The following is a 20445-nucleotide window of genomic DNA, read 5'->3' on the forward strand; positions in this document are numbered from 1 at the left end:
TAATGAGGGGGGAGGTCATGGGAATTGTCAGACTCACCCTCTGTGGAAGAATCTTGTCAGCCATTTTCCTCCTCTTCGCACTGTTTATGGATAAAAACAAACACACACACAAATAGGGTGAGAACTCTGAGGCAGCGATAACACTCCTTAAACCACCCTGTGACTGCCCCCCTCACCCCACCAAGTCTCTTCAATGACCTCAACCCCCCAAATCTCAGTGCTTAAGTTTGTCATTTACTGTAAAACTCTCCCCCCTGCCCACAACCCTTCAGTGAGTCAAGTCATCAGAGAAGCCTCTTGAGATGGCGCTGTGCCAGACAGTGAGGTGGCACTGTGCACTCCAACCAGATGTACGCCAATGCAATACCCCGAGAGCAGCAGCGCTGGACATCCAGAAATGGAGCCCTTCTGAACAGCTTGGCAGAGTCGAGCTCCACCTGTGGTGAGAAACCAAGGTGAACCATCAGGAGAAAGAAGATCTTACCTCCAATGGTAAAACAAGTACTTTATAATGTGGCAACTCTTCTGTGGTGGATCCGCAAGGGACAACCTGGGTGCAAGCACTATTTTCCTCCTGAGTGGGTCGAGGGTTGGAGCTTCACTCCCAACCAGATCCCCACCATCATTACCGAGACTGTTTGCAATTTGTGTTACCCTTGCGGCAGGCATGGCCCTGGTGGAAGCGAAGACAGTGCTGTCTCCCTTTTTGCAGTTTGTGGGGAATTCTAATTTTCAGCCAGGATGGGGGCAGTCAGTGTTTCAGGCATGGACTTCTCAGGGGTGTAGGACTATGGCACAACTGGTAGCTCTCTCTCTATCATTTCAGCAGGTGCAGCACTAGTGGGGTATTTCGACCTGTTCTTTGTTTTCTTATTTCCAGCTCCACCACTATTGGGACACTGAACGTAAAAGACCTAAGTGGCGTGGACACTTGGGGAGCTGGATAATCATTTCTTACATACATCGGCCTTGCTCAATACATTGTCTCATTGGTATAAAGTACCAAAGCTCTTGACTTCTCTAGGTGGGATTTCTAGCTTGCAAGAGACCTGGCATGGGGACTTGGGTCAATCCCTCACAGAACGTCAGTTTCAAGATTATCAGGAAACCCAATTTAAAATTCTGCATAGATATTATCTCACAAGACATAGGGGAGCACGTTTGGGTCTTTGAGATGATGATCTTTGTGTTAAAGTAGGTGTCAGTCTGGCACTTATATTCATTCCTTTTTGGAGTGCTCCAAGCTTACTATATGGAGGGAGTTATTGCCTCTGTTGGAATATGCTCTTAATCAGACTGTGGAGTGGGATTATGGGGTATTGTTATTCACATCCTCGACAAAGACCTAAACTATCACGATCAAATAAGTGCAATAACCCAACGATGTTTCTACAAACTTAGATTAATTTGCTCAATTACATCACTCCTGGACTCCTCTTCCATCCAAATCCTGATTCACTCGCTAGTTATTTCCTACATTGACTACTGTAATGCTCTAAATCACGGCATCACACAAAAGGAAACCTGCAGACTTCAAGTCATTCAAAATACGGCCAAACTTGTACATAGGGCAAGAAAATACGATCACGTGACCCCTCTACTTCGCAAAGCACACTGGCTTCCCATTTCACACCGAGCAACATACAAAATTCTTCTACTTGTCTTCAAGATTAAACAAACAAACTCTCCAGCTTTTCTCGATAAACTTCTTATTCCCTATCCCCATCACGTTTCCTATGATCTAACAATCAAAACTTACTTAATATCCCATCCATTAGCGAGCTATTCCACTCACGCAACATTATTTTCTCTGTCATAGCCCCTTGCCTATGGAATGTTTTACCATCAGATATCAGATCTGAAGAATCTCTGGACAAATTTAGATGCAAATTAAAGACCTTCCTATTCAGGGATGTCAACCAGCCATGAAAAAATAGAGACATCCCAACAAACTTCCAGGCCTGAGTAATAATCTCAAACCGCTTTTAAGAAGTGCTTTCCCTTTCCAATTGTTACTCCCACCCCTTCTTTACTGCCCTTTTATTTTATTTTGATGTATTTTACCTATCCTTACCCATGGGCCTCTTGTTACCATTTGTCGTTGTCTGTGTCGTTCTTGATATTTTAACTTTGAATGTCCTCTTCTCTTTTATTTTTAAAAATGTAGTATTGTAAACTGTCTAGGTAATCTTTGATAGACGGTATATCAGATATGTAATAAACTTGGAGCAGGGACTGTCCATTCCTCAATATCGTTTCATTTATAATGCCACTATCCTGATTAAGAAACTGATTCTGTCTGATTGGATCTCGGAGAAGTCTCCCCCCTCCAAGTTGTGGCATACTAAATTGAGGGACTTGGCATCCTTTCAAAAGCATTAATATGGTACCTCTAAGCGCCTGGAGAAGAACTATTAATGTTGCTTTATAATAATAATTTCATTCTTATATACCGCCAAACCTTCAGTTTGAGATGGTTTACAATAAGAAAAAGCTGGACATATAGCGAGTTACAATAAACATCAAACGTTTCTCAGAAAAATACAGATTACAATTGCATCAAAATATTTCTCAAAGGCGGTTCAAAGTGAGAAAAGAGTGAACATATAGTAAATAGGGATCATAAGTATCAAATATTTCATAAAACATAGAAAAATGCAGTTAAGTCAAATATTTTTCAAACAAATAAGTTTTAAGAATTTTTCAAAATAAATAATAAGATTGGGTTTGGGGGATAAGAGCATTCCAGTATGAATTCATTGCACTAGCCTGAAATGCCCTAAAAATCTCTTATACAACATGCTTTTGCTGAAGGAAACATAAACCAACAGGATCTTCGTGTATTCTTGTTAGAATTATAGAATTCAAAGTGGGAAGAGCAGTAGGTTGGAGACAGTCCAAACAAGACTTTAAAACAGATACAACCAAATTTGAACAGAATTCTAGCCTCAAATAGTAACCAGTGGAGCTTTAAATAGTAAGGGCTTACGTGATCATGTTTTTTATGGTCAAAAATCAGGCGAACTGCTGTTTTCTGTACTATTCTTAGCCTACTAAAGGTTTTTTTTTTTTTTTAAAATAAGAACCTAGATAAACGATTTTACAGTAGTCCAATGTACTGTACAGGATTGATGACTGAATCAGTAACCTAAAAGACGTTGAGTCAAAATATTTTTTAATGGTGCGAAGCTTCCATAGAATTGAAAAACATTTTTAAACCAATATGTCGGTATGAGCATTAAATGATAACGAACGATCTAGTATAACACCTATATATATATATTTTTTTTTTTTTTTTTTTAATTTAGAAATGGTTGAACAGAAAACAAAACCACAACATTCAGAAAAAGAGCCCAAAGAGAAAACAAGTGATAAGAAAGTCTATCGCGTTGTTCTGCGCACAAACCATAAAGACTCCAAAACAGACCTCAACTAACCCCCTACCCTCTCCCAACCCACTCCCCACCCCCAGCACTCCGGTGTCAAAAGTTCAGGAGAGCACTTCGGGCTCTATGGGATAAATTGTCCCAAACTGGCACTCAAATAGCCAAAATCTCCTCCAACACCCAGGACCACCATGTTTAACATCCAGATATTCATATTTTAACAAAAGAAACATCTCATTTCTCCATATGGTAACAGTAGGTTAAAATAAAAGAACACATTTCCTAGCCAACAGGGAAGCTTTTTGTAACAGTTGAGAATGACCCCTAGACAGTCCCAAAGAAGAAAATTGTGAAAAAAGCATATCTGCCTATAGAGGAAGTCTGTGCCGTAATATTGTTTGCAAATAAAGACAGACAAAGGACCAAAAGGTTTGCACTCGGTCACAGGACCAGAACATATGGAAAAAAACAGCTGGTGTAGACTGGCACTTTGGACAACAGGCGTGAGAAGCAAATCCTGCCAGGTATGCCTTATAAGGGGATATATAGAGCCGAAATAAAAACTTGTATTGTTGTTCCTGCAAAACAATTGAATGAGACAGTCGTGGGAGACGTTTCATTAGAAGACGTAAACCAGCACCAGTTATCTGCTCTAAAGGGGCAAAATCTTGGTTCCACACAACTGCCACAGCATCATAGTCCCAGGGCACACTAAAGCTGCCCAAACTAACTTGGTGAAAGGAAAGGCTGGTCCTAGGTTGTCTAGATAAAGTCAAAGTTTCCCAGACTATATCCGCCATATCTTCATTTAAGTGTTGGAGTCCAGGGAATGAAGATAATGAGAAACTTGGCCATAAGACAACCAATCTCTGGCCAGCAAAACACCTCGAGCTTGAAGATCTTGAAAAGAAAGAGGAAGTCCATGCTCATTTATCACATCCCGCACATAACAGACACTCTGGTCAGCCCAGCGAAGCAGATATAACTTGGATGTGTCCGGGTCCAAATCTCGATTCCCCCATAAGGGTAGTAAAATAGTGGATGTAAAAGGCAAATGCATACATTTGCACAACCATTGCCAACACTGTCTCACCGGGGCACGGTCCGCAGTTGCAGGCAAGGCCCAGCGTGGAAGACCCATTTCAGAATTTCGAGTTCATACCTGGCGACATCTACTACGAACTGGCAAGACTCAAGGTGAATAAAGCCATGGGACCGGACAATCTACACCCCAGGGTGCTCAGTGAGCTGCGTGATGTCCTGGCAGAACCGCTATCAGGACTCTTCAATCTCTCCCTAAGTTCGGGGAGAGTCCCCATAGACTGGAAAACAGCTAACGTCGTTCCACTGCACAAAAAGGGTTGCAGGGCAGAGGCAGCAAACTACAGACCGGTGAGTCTCACATCAATAGTACGCAAACTCATGGAAACACTAATCAAACGTAAATTAGACACAATCTTGGATGAGGAGAATCTACAGGATCCCAGTCAACACGGATTCACCAAGGGTAGATTCTGCCAATCCAATCTCATCAGCTTCTTTGACTGGGTAACAAAACAGCTAGACTTGGGAGAATCCGTGGACGTCGTATACCTAGACTTCAGCAAAGCTTTTGATAGTGTCCCGCATCGCAGGCTATTGAGCAAGATGAAATTAATGGGGCTGGAAGAAACACTAACTACATGGGTCAATGACTGGCTGAGTGGCAGACTTCAGAGGGTGGTAGTTAACGGTACCCTCTCTAAAACATCGGAGGTGACCAGTGGAGTACCGCAGGGCTCAGTTTTGGGCCTGCTCCTTTTCAACATATTCATAGGGGACCTAACTCAGGGGCTTCAAGGTAAGATAACGTTATTCGCTGACGACGCCAAACTATGCTATATATTGAGAGACGACAATTCACCCAATAGTATGACACAGGACATACATTTGTTGGAGCTTTGGTCCTCGCCCTGGCAGCTGGGCTTCAACGCTAAGAAATGCAAGATCATGCACCTCGACAGCAGAAATCCGTGCAGAACTTACACCTTGAATGGTGAGACCTTAGCTAGAACTTCAACAGAACGAGACTTGGGAGTGATCATCAGTGCAGACATGGAAACTGCTGATCATGTGGAGAAGGCTTCATCTAAGGCAAGACAGTTGTTAGGTTGCATCCGCAGGAGTTTCGTCAGCCAGAAGCCTGAAGTCATAATGCCATTGTACAGAACCATGGTGAGACCTCATTTGGAATACTGTGTGCAATTCTGGAGGCCACACTACCGAAAAGATGTGCTGAGAGTAGAGTCGGTGCAATGGATGGCCACCAGGATGGTCTCGGGGCTCAAGGATCTATCGTACGAGGAAAGGCTGAAAAATTTTCGGCTGTACTCACTCAAGGAACGTAGGGAGAGAGGAGACGTGATTGAGATGTTTAAGTATATTACCGGCCGTATCGAGATGGAAGAAGAGATTCTCTTTCTCAAAGGACCCTCAGCCACAAGAGGGCATCCGCTCAAACTCAGAGGCGGGAAATTTCATGGCGACACCAGGAAATATTTCTTCACCGAGAAAGTGGTTGATCCTTGGAACGAGCTCCCGGTGCAGGTGATCGAGGCAAACAGCGTGCAAGAATTTAAGAGCAAATGGGATGCCCATGTGGGATCCCTTAGAGGGTTAAACCAAGGGAACCTGTCACCAGGAGTGGGATCCCTAGGATAGTAGACTTGGGGGTGGGTCAGTAGAGTGGGCAGATCTGATGGGCTATGGCCCTTATCTGCCGTCATCTTCTATGTTTCCTAGATTTCAATAGAGGATGAGAGCGAGTAGGAAAGATCCGGTGAGGTCTTTTTGCATGAAGATAGTATAACAAGTTCGTTGGTGCCATCAACTGTTGTTCCAAAGTCACTGGCATGTAGTGCTGAGTATTCTTTATCCAATCAACCAAGTGTCGAAGGAGACAATCTATGTTATATCTTCGCAAATACGGCAAAGCCAGGCCACCTTGCCCCACTGGCAAGGAGAGCTGCGCAAGAGTTATTTGGGGTTTCTTATTGTTCCAAAGAAATTTTCTCAAGACTTTTTGATAGAGACCGAGATCCCTATTGGTCACCTACATAGGAAAAGTTTGCATTACATAAATCCATTTAGGAAATAAAACCATTTTAAACAATGCAATTCTATCCCTCAAAGTCAAAGGAAATTTGGTCCAAAGTGCCAAAAAGTCCTGTGACTTTCCCAATAGTATAGTAAAATTCTCCACATAAGCTTTTCTTAGGTCACTAGTAATATAAATCCCCAAATACTCGAGTCTGTGCACCACTTTCCTTAGAGGAAATGGGGAAAACCAATCCTCATAAGCATTCCCACAGATAGGCAAGGCCTCAGATTTTTCTAAATTTAGTTCAAAGCCTGACACTCCCCATGAGTTCTCACTAATTGCAGAACCCTCTGAAAGGACCGTTGAGGTTGAGTCAGCAGCAATAAAATATTGTCTGCAAATGCCAAACAGACCTCTTCCCGACCCACCGGGAGACCCAAAATGGAGCCATCCTCTCTAATCCGCTGCAACACACCTAATATTTTTATCTTAGTAGCTATAGAATAATTTTGACCATTTAGATAAAGTCTATTTTCAGTGATTTTATCATTGGCACTAGCCAGAAAAATTTTGTTTTTTCTGGATTGAGCTTCAGTTTGAATTTAGTAGTCCATTGCTCTATTTGTGCCTGGATAAACGATATCTCATTTTTTACTTCTGTCATAAAAGATGTTAGAGGAATAAGTATTGTTAGATCATTGGCGTAAATACAGAATTTAACCTGTAAACTATTTGTGGTGAACCCTGTGGGACACCACATGGGTTCATCCATAAAGAGGACTAAATACTTGGTATGACCTGTTTTTCAAAAAACCTTGGAACCAATTCTATAGATGGCTGAACTCTGGAGCAGATCCGTCATGCCACGTCCCACAGCCTTGTGTCTGTCTCTTACCTTTCCTCCTGTGATTGTGTCTCTTCTAGCGTTTTTCTTTTTTGCTCTTTCCTATCCCACTCCTGTACCTTGGGCATTTGGGGGGGGGGGTGTTAGTTGATCAGTCTGGTATCAGTGGGTGTGTGTACAGTATGGAGAATTGTTACTTTGCATCTTTGGGAGAAAAAGAAAAAGGTGGAGAAATGCTTATGAACCCTATCAATATCCTTCCGGTTGTGGAATGTCTTCTGTATCACTCTTTTTTTGTACTATGATATGGTTCCATTATTCACTGCTAAATGCATTGTTATCACTGTTCTTGTGTTGTTGCCGGCTCAAAGAGCCTTGACTGTATGCAGTGTTTTTTTATGCATTCTGACACTGTTAATAAAGTACATAAAAAAAAAAGAAAGTGTAGGACAGGCACTTAGGATTGCTTAGGGAGAAGAGGACATAATGGATGCCCAACTCCTTCCTACTGGCACCCCCCACAACAATCCCAGACAGGAGGGATGGCAAATCCCTCCTGCCGGCACCCCACGCAACATCCCCGGTAGGAGGGATGCCCAAGTCCTCCTGCTGGTACCACCCAAATACTGCATCCCCCTCTGAAACCCACCTATGTACTTTTTCTTGAAGGTTGGTCGGAGGAATGCCCAATCCCTCTGGCCGGCAGGCCCGCCTCTTCAGAATAGCAGGCCTTCCTCTTCCTGGTGCATTCCATGGGAGGGGCCTTAGGGATCTGGCCAATTGGAGTCTTAGGCCACTCCCAGTGCATCCCAGAAAGTATTGGGAAGGAGGCCTAAGACTCTGGTTGGCCTAGGCACCTAAAGCCCCTCCTATGGGAGGGGCCTTAGACGCCTGGGCCAATCAGGGCCTTGGGTCCCTCCCCGGTGCATCCCGGGATTGGCTACTGCTGTCTAGCAGCAAAGATAGACAGCTGAAATGTAAGCCAGGGTTTTCCAGGGTGCCTACATTTTAGCTGCCTGTCTTATAGTGAATCGTGGCTTTAGGGGGGGGTAGCCGCTTTAGCCCACCTAATGCCACTTCTGGCGTTGGCCACACCTACTTTGACGTTTCACAGCGATTCCAGCAGCTATTTCAGCTGCCTTTTATTTAGGTGTCAGTAGGGGCTTCAACACTGTTGTTTCTGACTGCATTTTTCAATTACTTAGGCATTGGCAGGGTGCAATGCAAATGTTAAGAGTCTTAGCCCATAGAGGGAGGAGGCAATAGTGGATGCTGTGGATGGGTTAGCTTTAGCTGCCGTCACGTTTCTCTGTTTCTGTGACCTCACAATGATAGTGTTAAGAGCCTTAGCTTATAACAATAATGCTCTGTTACCTCACAATGCAGGTATAAAGAGCCTTAGCCAATAGGGAGAGGAGGAGATAGTGGATGCTGCAGATGGGCAGACTGGATGGGCCATTTGGCCTTTATCTGCCCTCATGTTTCTATGCTTCCAGGGCCCTAGTGAATCTTGACAAATGGTTGAACTTTAGCATGCGGCGAACCTCAATTCATTTCCAGACTCTTGATACCTTATAATACACAACGTTCACTTCGCTCTTCCAACCAGAATCTTCTTTCAGTACCTTCCCTAAAAATCATTGGTACAAGAAGGGCCGACATTTTTTCGGTGACTGGTCCCCTATGGTGGAACGCCCTTCCCCAATACATTCGTAACGAAAAAGATATTTTAATATTTAAAAAACTTTTAAAATCTTATTTATTCAGAGATGCTTTTAATGTTTAAAGTATAATAAATTTAATATTGCTGAGGTTATTACTCCCCTTACCTATTGTTATTTCCTTATTCTACCCCAAACAAAAATTGTAACTTTTATCTTTTCCTTCCCACTGTATGTTTGTTCAAGTTAAATGTTCTTTTGTTAAAATGTCAACCCCTTTTCACTTGATATATTTTTTGTTATGTACATCGCTTAGTGATTTTAATAGGCGATCAATCAAATTGTGTTAATAAACTTGATAAACTTGATAAACTTGAAAATCAGCTGCAGAAAGCCATGGGAGCAGAGCCTCCGTGCATTAAAGAGGAGTGGGACATGGGGTGATCCTACTAAAGGTAAGGCAGGTACTAATGCTTGCACAAGTGCTGAGGCCTGTATTCTAAGTGTCTGTGTTCCTGTGAGAAAAGGCTCCAACCACATACCCTCAGGTGCCTTTCTGGAGGCGTTGGAGCCCTGTTATAAATTACCCTTCACGCAGGAGCTTCTAACCAGATAAGCAGAACCATCAGCCAGGCAAAGAGACTGATTCACTCTGGACACTGTCCAATCCCCCCGTTCCCATCATTCTCTCATCTGTGGCTCTGGTTTGGACAGTGTCAGATCTCCCCCCCCCCCCCCCCCCCCCCCCCCCCCCCCCCCCCCCCACTGGCTCTGGCAACATCCAGTGTCCCTCTCCTCCTAACCATTACTCTCACCTGCGGGATCGGCTCTGGGAAGATTGTTGGCCCTGTTGGGTGGCTGCTCGTTTTCTGGAAGGTTCCATGACAGTCTGTGGTAAGCCAGGACGAACAGAGGGGCTTCCGGCAAAAGGTGGACCTGGAGGACCCATCGGTGCTCCCTGGTGAGGCATTCGAGCTCCTGATGGCATTCCAGGACGCTAGAGATACATAAGAAAGTAACATGGTTTAGAAGGGTTCCTAGGAAAAATTAGAGAGAGACCTCGAAGCTAACAAGAAGAAAACATTGTAGTTTAATACATCATAATAGACATAAAGCCACATACAGAAACAAAAGGGGGAGAGTGTAGCGCAGTGGTTAAAGCTACAGCCTCAGCACCCTGAGGTGCTCCTTTTGACCCTAGGCAAGTCACTTCATCCCCCATTGCCCCAGGTACATTAGACAGATTGTGAGCCCCCCAGGACAGACAGGGAAAAATGCTCAAGTACCTGAATAAATTCATGTAAGAACATAAGAAGTTGCCACCACTGGGTCAGACCAGAGGTCCATCCTGCCCAGCAGTCCGCTCCCGCGGCGGCCCATCAATTCCATGACCTGTGAAGTGGTTCCTGAGCATTCTTATAACCTACTTCTGCTTCTATCTGTACCCCTCAATCCCTTTATCCTTTAGGAACCTATCTAAACCTTCCTTGAACCCCTGTACTGTGCTCTGGCCTATCACAACCTCTGGAAGCGCGTTCCATGTGTCTACCACCCTCTGGGTAAAAAAGAACTTCCTAGCATTTGTTCTAAACCTGTCCCCTTTCAATTGCTCAGAGTGACCCCTAGTGCTTTTGGTTCTCCACAGTTTGAAGAATCTGTCCTTATCCACTTTCTCTATGCCCTTCAGGATTTTGAAGGTTTCTATCATGTCTCCTCTAAGTCTCCTCTTCTCCAGGGAGAATAGCCCCAGCATTTTCAACCTGTCAGCGTATGAAAAATTTTCCATACCTCTTATCAGTTTAGTCGCTCTTCTCTGGACCCCCTCTAGTACTGCCATGTCTTTCTTGAGGTACGGCGACCAGTACTGGACACAGTACTCCAGGTGTGGGCGCACCATTGCGCGATACAGTGGCATGATGACTTCCTTTGTTCTTGTTGTGATACCCCCAGGTCTCTTTCAAGGTTGTTTACCCCTAGCAATGATCCCCCCATTTTGTAGCTGAACATCGGGTTCTTTTTCCCTACATGCATGACCTTGCATTTCTCTACGTTAAAACTCATTTGCAACTTTTTTGCCCACTCCTCCAGTCTCGTCAGGTCCCTTTGCAGGTCTTCACAGTCTTCCGTGGTTTTGACCCTGCTACAGAGTTTGGTGTCATCAGAAAATTTAATGACCTCACAATTCGTCCCCGTCTCCAGGTCGTTGATAAATATATTGAACAGGAGCGGTCCCAACACCGATCCCTGTGGAACTCCGCTCGTGACCCATTGCCAGTCTGAGTAATGGCCTTTTACTCCGACTCTGTTTCCTGCCTGCTAGCCAGGGTCTGATCCATCAGTGGACATCCCCTTGCACCCCGTGATTCCACAGCTTCTTAAGCAGCCTTTCGTGGGGTACCTTGTCGAAGGCTTTTTGGAAGTCAAGGTAAATGATGTCTATGGCTTCCCCTTTATCCATCTGGCTGTTTATTCCCTTTTAGAAGTACAGTAAGTTCGTGAGGCACGACCTACCCTTGCAGAAGCCATGCTGTCTCGCCTTCAGTTGTCCATTTTTTTCTATGTGTTCGCAGATTGTGTCCTTAACCAGTGCTTCCATCATCTTTCCCAGGACCGAGGTCAAGCTCACCGGCCTGTAGTTTCCCGGGTCCCCCTTGATCCCTTCTTAAAGATGGGCGTGACATTTGCTATTTTCCAGTCCTCTGGAATCTCCCCAGTTTTCAAGGATAGATTACATATCTGGCGAAGTGTTTCCGCTATTTCGTTTCTCAGTTCTTTTAGTACCCTTGGGTGGATGCCATCCGGACCTCCACCCAAGGATACTAAACTGTTCTGAGCTCCCCTAGGAGAACAGTATAGAAAATTGAACAAATAAATAGTGTGAAAAGATTCAGTCTCTCATAACCAGAGCTGGTATTGTGACATCATAATGCCTCATTCCACCAATAAGAGCCAACTTCATCAGTGATGTCACAATGACTTCATTGTCTGCTACATTTTGATTTCTAGAGTGGCGCAGTGGTTAAAGGTACAGCCTCAGCTGAGTTCCCCTGGGAGAACAGTATCGAAGATTGAATAAATAAATAGTGGAAAAGATTCAGTCTCTCATAACCAGAGCTGGTATTGTGACATCATAATGCCTCATTCCACCAATAAGAGCCAACTTCATCAGTGATGTCACAATGACTTCATTGTCTGCTACATTTTGATTTCTAGAGTGGCGCAGTGGTTAAAGGTACAGCCTCAGCTGAGCTCCCCTGGGAGAACAGTATCGAAAATTGAATAAATAAATAAAAATTACTTGAGAACAAATTCATCCATTGTTTAAATCCCCTTCCTATTGTATCTCACCTTTTATGTTCACTTTACTTGAATGATTGTAGTTCCTCCCTTTTTCCTCTTGTTCCCATTCGTTTATATGTTGTGTATTACTTGTCTACTTATGTCAGTCAGTCATTAGTACACCGCTTAGAAGTTTGATTGAGCGGTATAAAAATGTTTTAATAAACTTGATTAACACCCACACCAATAATATTAAAACATAAGACTGCATACTGTGCTGAATATTCGTATTTGATTTGCATTCAACTGAATAGTGATTTAAAGTCAACTAGGAATAATCCAGAGCTCTACTGTGCTCGGTCCTTTGCCAAATAATATTTTTCATTATTCATATGCTCACAGAAAGTCTCTCTTTTTCAACTGCTTTTACCACTTGCTCAAGAGCACTAAGGCCAAATGGCCCACCCAGAGCATCCACTATCTCCTCCTCTGCCTGTCCACGTCCCAGTCTGTGTTTCCACCACCTCCACTGGGAGACTATTCCCTGCGTCTATCTTCTCTCACTTGTCTCTTCTGCAAGCTGACGAGTCCTAACTTCATATGAGAGGCATTACAACATTTTCACCTTTGTTTGCCATTGCAAACTTACTAACTACCTCCTTCAATTGGATTGCGTTTATCTCTTCAGATCTGAAAACACCACTTTTTGATATAGCTTTCAATCCTTAACCCTACTCCTCTGCTCTCCAACCCAGCCCGCTGATTAACCATGACATCCTGCTTGTCTGTTTAGATTGTAAGCTCTTTGGAGCAGGGACTGTTTTCTTACTCTTTGTGACTCTGTGCACGCCTGGTAGTGCTATAAAAATAATTGATAGTAGTAGATCTTTCATAACACAATAGGAAGAAACAGTCAATAGGAAGGAAAAAGCTCCTGATTCAAACTGAACCCTGGGTGGAAGTTTCCCAAGGGAGAGAAAAAAGAAGCCTATAGTTCCCAAGGTACCAGCTTCAATTCAGAGGGGTCTACATGAGCCTCTGCAAAGGTGCTACATACTTAAGCTACTGTAGAGATATTACAATACACGGGGCTCTGTGGTGGTGTAACAGAGTTATTAATAACGGCATGAATAAAAGAGAGAAGTTTAGGGGGAGGATCCAAGATGGCTGCTGCCTATACGATCAGGTAACACGCATCTGACTAGAGCTCTCTGGTTACCTGATTTATTGCTGGTGACAGCTGTTTCCAGCTTAATTTTGCTTTTGCCTGGACGCGATGCCGGAGCATTGCTGGTGCCTTGCGGCGCTCGGGAGGCTCGACAGAGTACGCTTTTGGGTTTCAAAATGGGACTGAAGAAAAAGGGGATTGAAGGGTACAAATAGAGGGGTACTAAACAGTACAAAATGCTTTAGAGCAGGGGTGCCCAACACGTCGATCGCGATCGACCGGGAAGGCAACGCCAGTCGATCTCGTGTTGCCGTTCCAATCGGCCGGCCGATCAGCCTTCCTCTCCCCAAGGTTCCCCACCGGAATCTCCCCAAGGTTCCCCACCGGAATCTCCCCAAGGTTCCCCACCGGAATCTCCCCAAGGTTCCCCACCGGAATCTCCCCAAGGTTCCCCACCGGAATCTCCCCAAGGTTCCCCACGCACACTCATTCTTGCTGCGCCCTTCCTGCCCGACTGCGTCTTCCGACTGGGGGATGAAGTCACTTCCTTCGGGAGAAGGCGGGAGGGAGGTCTAGGGAAGTCACGACCCTTGAGAGCTGAGCGCCGGCTGCCCCTGGCGGAATTGACAAGCCAGACTGGAGAAAGGCGGTCGGGAGCAGGAGGTGCTCTGCCCAAAAATGCCGGAGCTGCTGCTGCTGCTCCGACGTCTTGAGCCTGAAAATGTGAAGTTGAGTGTCCTGCTAAAAAGAGACTGGAACGGCTCTCATGGAAGACTGGCTTTTTTTCTTTTCTTTTCCTCGGCCCTGGGGATCCAGAGATTTGGGCCTGCAGAAGCCTAACGCTGACCAGCATTCCTCTCCCCGACATCAATTCTTACATCGGAGAGGAATTTCTGGGCCAGCCAATCGCTGCCTGGCTGGCCCGGAACTTCCTCTCCGATGTAAGAATTGAAGGGGAGCAGAATGCTGGTCAGTGCAAGGCTTCTGCATGCAGAGCTTGGGGGGAGGTGGCTTGGAGGCCTGTTCCTCGGTGGCGACGGCAAACCTAGTGGCTTGGGGGAGGGCAGGGAGAAAGAAACAAAGGGGGCAAGCAGGGAGACAGAAAGAAAGTGGGCATGGAGAGAGAGAGAGAAAGAAAGAACAGGAGGCAGGGAGAAAGAAAGAAAAAGTTGGGGGAGAGAATGAGGTATGGAAAAGAGAAAGCATATAGGAGGCTGAAAGAAGGAGTGGGCTGAAATCAGAAGATGTCAGAAGAAGTGCAGCCAGAGTGAAGTGAGAAGAAGTCAGAAGAAGAAAGTGCAACCAGAGACTCATGAAATCATCAAACAAAAGTAGGAAAAATGATTTTATTTTCAATTTAGTGATCAAAATGTGTCTGTTTTGAGAATTTATATCTGCTGTCTATATTTTGCACTATGGCTCCCTTTTACTAAACCACAATAGCGGTTTTTAGCGCAGGGAGCCTATGAGCGTCGAGAGCAGCGTGGGGCATTCAGCGCAACTCCCTGCGCTAAAAAATGCTATGTGGTTTAGTAAAAAGGGAGGGGCTATATTTGTCTATTTTTGTATGGTTGTTATTGAGATGACATTGCATAGAGTCATCTGCCTTGACCTCTTTGAAAAAAACCCGGAATATGAATGATAATTAACATTTTCTCTGCCTTTCAGTGTGCTTTGTGGGGGTTTTAAAATTTTTTTATTGTTGGTAGATCATTTTGACTTGGTCATTTTAAAAGTAGCTCGCAAGCCCAAAAAGTGTGGGCACCCCTGCTTTAGAGTAATAGATAACTTACAGGTCATTGACCTGGAGGGCCGCCACGGGAGCGGACTGCTGGGCACGATAGACCTGTGGTCTGACTCAGCAGAGGCGATGCTTATGTTCTTATGACTCCCGGCAACATCGAAGATTTGCTTCGGAGGATGCAGGGAGCTGCGTCTACGACTCCGGATGTTAGCCCGCTGAGGATCCCGGGTGCGGGCGACACTGGCGGGATTTCTCTTGGGCCTGATACCATTCTCAGCCTGGAGATTAGAGCACCGCCTCCTCCACCACAATCAGCCAGTTCTCCCAGGGGCGAGGAAACCCCGAAGGAAGGGGCGGTCCTATCCCCAGAGGCAGACGATACAACAGCAGGGAGCCTGGAAATGGAGATCCCGGTTTGGGTAATCTCTGAAGAGGACTCTGTGGAAATTACAGCAGCAGGAGGAGGTTTGATCCAGAAGGAACAAAGCCACGGATATTCCAAGGAAGGTTAAAGCCCCCTCCCACAAGCACCAAACCCTTCTTGACTTGCAGTACCCTGGCCAATACCTCATCGAAAAAGGAACCCTGTTTAGAATTCGGGGCATACAGATTCACCAAAGTGACTACTTCCCCATTTATCTGGCCCAACCATCGCCCCCCCGTCATCCCTCCATTCCCGTTCGGGCACTATTTTAAGATGTTTAGCAAACAAAATACCCACCCCTGCCTTCTTCCGCTCTTTCCTATTGGAGGCCCAGACCCTCCCCGGATATTCTCTGTACTGTACCAACTTTTCCCCTGATCGCACAAAATGAGTTTCCTGAACAAAGCAGATATCAATGCACAGCCTCTTCAACTCCTTTAACAATAGCTGGCGTTTACGGGGCATATTGAGGCCCTTAACGTTAAAACTCTCAAAAAATCAGGTCCCAAGACCCAGGACCCCTACCCCACACCATTCACCCCACTTCCCCCTCCCCCCACTCCAGGCCCAAAAGCCCATGCTGTCACCTCCCCACCCCCCTATCCCCACCCCCCTCCCATCCCTTCCCACATCCACCTGCTCCTCAGCCCTCCCATGACTCCGGGTGACCCCCATCCCATCTCATGAACCCCTCATCCGTCCCCCTCCCTTCCCCGCCCCCCATCAAGCGTCAATCCCTAATCACTCTCCCCTAGGCACCCCCATTCACTCACCCCTGTTAACAGAGTCCCCTCACATCCAACCCCACACACATTTCAACAAGCAAAACAGACTATTCAAGGCATGTAAAGTCCCGAACTGTCCAAAATCAGCCAATCAGGATCTGCCTTTGCGCACTTGCCAGCTCATCAAGTGGGTGGTCCTGCTCTGCCGCTCCCAGAAGGCTCCTCCACATCTCGACCACCAAAACCTGGTTTCCGCGACATGGCCCCACTCTCTCTCCAGCGAAATTTCTCCGACTGCTGTGCCCCTTGCCGGCCAGGAGTCAGGACCTCTCCAGTAAGGATCCCTTCCTTCCGTAGCAATTTTCCTGCCTCCGCTACAGTGGTCACTTTCTTATGTGTTCCATTGATAGTAAGAAGGAGCCCAAAGGGGAACAGCCAGCGGTATCTAAGGTTTTTCTGCTTCAGAACAATCACTATCGGGCGAAACTCTCTTCTGCGTTGCAAGATAATGGCAGAAAGGTCCTGAAACACCTCCACCTTATGCGACTTCCACTCAAACGTGCCCAGATCCCTGGCCTTGCGCACCATCCGCTCCTTGTCAGCATAATTGTGAAGACATGCAATAATGTCCCTGCTTGAGTACCTAAATAAATGCATGTAAACCTTCTGAGCTCCCCTGGGAGAACGGTATAGAAAATTGAATTTAAAAAAAAAAAAAAAAAATCTCGCTTGGGCCCAGTCCACTTTCAAGACCACAATGGGCTCTCTACCTTCTTCAGCCGATAGATCTCCTGCACCACCTTCACCGCATCTGTATAATTCGCCGATTCAGGCACACCTCGGATGTGGACCGGTTTTTCAGATCCTCCACCCGGTTGTCCTTTTGGGCCGCCTCAAACGCCCCACTCAGATCTTGTCCCACCTCCTCCTGCTCCCCCATTTCCCATTCCGTCTCCTCAACTCTCCCCATGAGGTCTGCTATCTCTCTCTTGGTCTCTTTCACTGCGTCTCTAATTTTCCCTTTTACTCCAGCAACCTCCTGCTTAATATCGCAGACCCATTGCTGAAGGTCTGCCTTGGTCACTGCCGCTGAGGAGGAGTCCATGTGCCGCAATCTCGGAAAGGCCCCTCTCTCCGACTCTTCCCCGGACTCACGCTGGGACGTGCTCGAGGCTCCGCGCGGATGGCGTAGGCCGCTTTTCTCCAGCGCCTTCTCATGCGGTCTCCCCTCATCTCCTTTCTTTTTGGACGGCATAGAGTTGATCCACGCTGCTTCTCACACTCTGCCAACCGTGTGCCCAGCTCGCCGCCGCTTCGTACACGTTCCGAACCAGGGGAACTTGCGTGCTGGGATCAGAGCTCCGGCTCTAACCCGCCATTCAAGAAGATGACGTCACCGGAAGTCGTTAAGGCGTTTTAACATTTGAGAAAAAAAATGTAATGGGGAGACAATATGATTTTTTTCTTTTTGATGAGCCTTTTGTTATATGTTTGTATCAGAGAATTTTTGTGGATGCTTCATTTGTAAACCATTAAGGACACTGGATTGTGCGATATATAAATACGTAAACATATTAATTAATTAATTAAAAAATGTTATTTTTTATTATTTATTTATCATTTTCATTTAAACATACACCACTGTGCAAGAAATGCTGAAATTATTCATCAATCAATTCAATACAATTTAAAAAAGAAAAATTATTCTAACATAGTCCACCTATGGAGAGAAAGTTTAAGGAATAACCCCTTGGGAAATTACAACATAATATCAAAACCAAAACGAGCAACAAACATCATTCCTAGTTATACAATCAACATTATACTGGTTCATTCTAATTCACCACAGATACCCCTTTTCCTTCCAAGAAAAACCCCAATTGGGCAGGTTGTTTCCACTTAAACTAAGGGATACCTCAATTGGAAAACCACCCCCAAAGAAACCAATTCTGAACTCTTTTTTCCGAGATTGTGTCCATCTGGAAACGTCAGGAAATATATACAGGATATCTTTTCTCCTAAATAGGAGAGTTGTTTCTTTTTGAAGTATAATTTTAACAACATTTCTTTGGCTTGTAAGAAAACAAGAGTAACTAACAAAGTAGCCCGACCCGATGCTTCTGTTTCAGGAGATTCTAACAGTGCCGATACATCCAACTCTGCCTTTTCCCCTCCAGTTGTTTCTTTGAAATTCTTTTTTAGGTAATAAATTATTTGAATTGGGGTAAGTTAGAGTCCGGAACTTTCAAGACTGTTATTAGAAAATTCTTAAAAAGTTCATGAGTCGTCATAAATTTTGCAATTGGAAAATTTAACATTCTTAAGTTCAAACTTTTTTGTTGGTTTTCTAAGTCTCAATTTTCCTCATTAATAATGCTTTATCTACTAATTCTTTAGTTTCTGTCGCTGATTTTTCCAGATTAGCAAGCTCAGATTTTTGTTGTTGAATAGAAGTTTCCAAATGAGATATTTTAGTTGAAGTATTTAATGTAATAGAAACAAAGTTAGTACATACCGCATGGAGGTTTTCTATTGCAGTCCAGATCGAATCCAGCATCACCGCTTGTGGTCTCAAGAGCAGCTTGAAGGGATATCACTGCCAGATTTACTTGGGCTTCTCCCACAGGGTCCTGCCCCGGGGTTCCCACACTCATGTTCACAGGGGAAAAACTCCCAACTTGCACTGGCTCCACCACAGGGGTTGGTGTCACAGTGTTGACATCCGGGTTAGCTGTGCATTCAGGACGCTCCTGTCCAGGTCTACTCTGGGAGTCCTCCAAACTCATCTGTCCCATCGCAGCTTCTCTGGGCATTTGGGGAGCGTGTGGTTCCCGCGGGCTCCGCAACACATCGCCGTCCAAGTTATGTCCTTCCCTTAACATAGGAGCAGATACACCCCCTGGGGAATGAAGGACTGTGAAGGCTGTTATCACAGTCTGCTGCGGCGTTGAGGTTTCCAGAGCAATAGGAGGATTGCCCCTCAGCCTACCCCCGTCGTTTAGGCATCAAGAAAGGAAATTTCCCCAACACGATGGGAGCTCTCAACAAGCGTGTTGCTCAATCGCCATCTTGCCTTTTCTCTGCTATTTGTTACAGCACTACAAATATACACTTGTGTATCAATAAGCACACTTAGAGAATAGAGATTTGATATATTGCCTTTCTGGGGTTACACTCAAAAGGAAAGGGGATGGGATTTGATAAACCCCAATCTATAGTCATTTTATTCATTCTATTGTACGAGGGTAAATCAAAAAGTAAAGACAAAATGCATTTAACGACTTTAATAGAAATAACTGTGAGCAATTGAACATATCACTTTTCCACGTAGTCCCCATGCAAGACGACGCATTTGTTGTATCGTTCAACTAGTCTGCATTCCTATAGAGAAGAACATTTTTGGCTGCTTCTGAAGCCAGGTGAGCACCTTTATTTCATATGGTTTGTCTTTTGCTCTCCAGGTCACAGTGATGCACCTATGTTTCGTCACCGGTGACAGTCCTCTCCAGAATACTCAGATCTTCTTCATACCATCTCAGGAACTGGGTCGCCGTTGCTTGTGCAGATCAGGAAGCTGTTATGGAACCCATCGTGTGCAGACTTTCCTGTATCCCAAGTCATCATGCATTATGGCAAATGCAGATCCATAACTGATATCCAAATTTGCAGCCAATTCAGACACCATTATCTCTAATCAAGGCATCCACCCTGTCAATGTGCTCTTGTGTGCATGATGTTGATGGGCAACCAGAACCCTCTTTAACATCTTTATAAACGATCTGGACATAGGTACGATGAGTGAGGTGATTAAATTTTCAGACGATACGAAGTTATTCAGAGTAATGAAGTCACAGGGGGATTGCGAAGATCTGCAACGTGACATAATCAGGCTCGAGGAATGGGCATCGACATGGCAGATGAGGTTCAACGTGGATAAGTGTAAAGTGATGCATGTCGGTAACAAAAATCTCATGCACGAATACAGGATGTCTGGGGCGGTACTTGGAGAGACCTCCCAGGAAAGGGACTTGGGAGTTCTGATTAACAAGTCGATGAAGCCGTCCACGCAATGTGCAGCGGCGGCAAAAAGGGCAAACAGAATGCTAGGAATGATAAAGAAGGGGATCACAAACAG

General features: G+C 45.1%; 1 protein-coding gene across 4 annotated transcripts in view; it reads right to left on the reverse strand.

Moving 5' to 3' along the window:
• The window catches only part of SMARCD3 (SWI/SNF related, matrix associated, actin dependent regulator of chromatin, subfamily d, member 3), a 212371-nt gene that overhangs the window by 101205 nt on the left and 90721 nt on the right, over positions 1-20445 (reverse strand). For 3 of the 4 annotated variants that reach the window (XM_033932758.1, XM_033932759.1, XM_033932755.1), the window contains exons 2-3: positions 9786-9967; positions 38-80 (exon numbers count right to left, since the gene is read on the reverse strand). In XM_033932758.1, coding sequence (XP_033788649.1) covers positions 38-80; positions 9786-9967 — 225 coding nt within the window. Of the gene's footprint in view, positions 1-37; positions 81-9785; positions 9968-13468; positions 13554-20445 lie in introns of those variants that run through there. The other variant, XM_033932756.1, reaches the window with a different exon arrangement.

This window comes from Geotrypetes seraphini, chromosome 2 (assembly GCF_902459505.1).
Source record: "Geotrypetes seraphini chromosome 2, aGeoSer1.1, whole genome shotgun sequence".
Classification (NCBI taxonomy): Eukaryota; Metazoa; Chordata; class Amphibia; order Gymnophiona; family Dermophiidae; genus Geotrypetes; species Geotrypetes seraphini.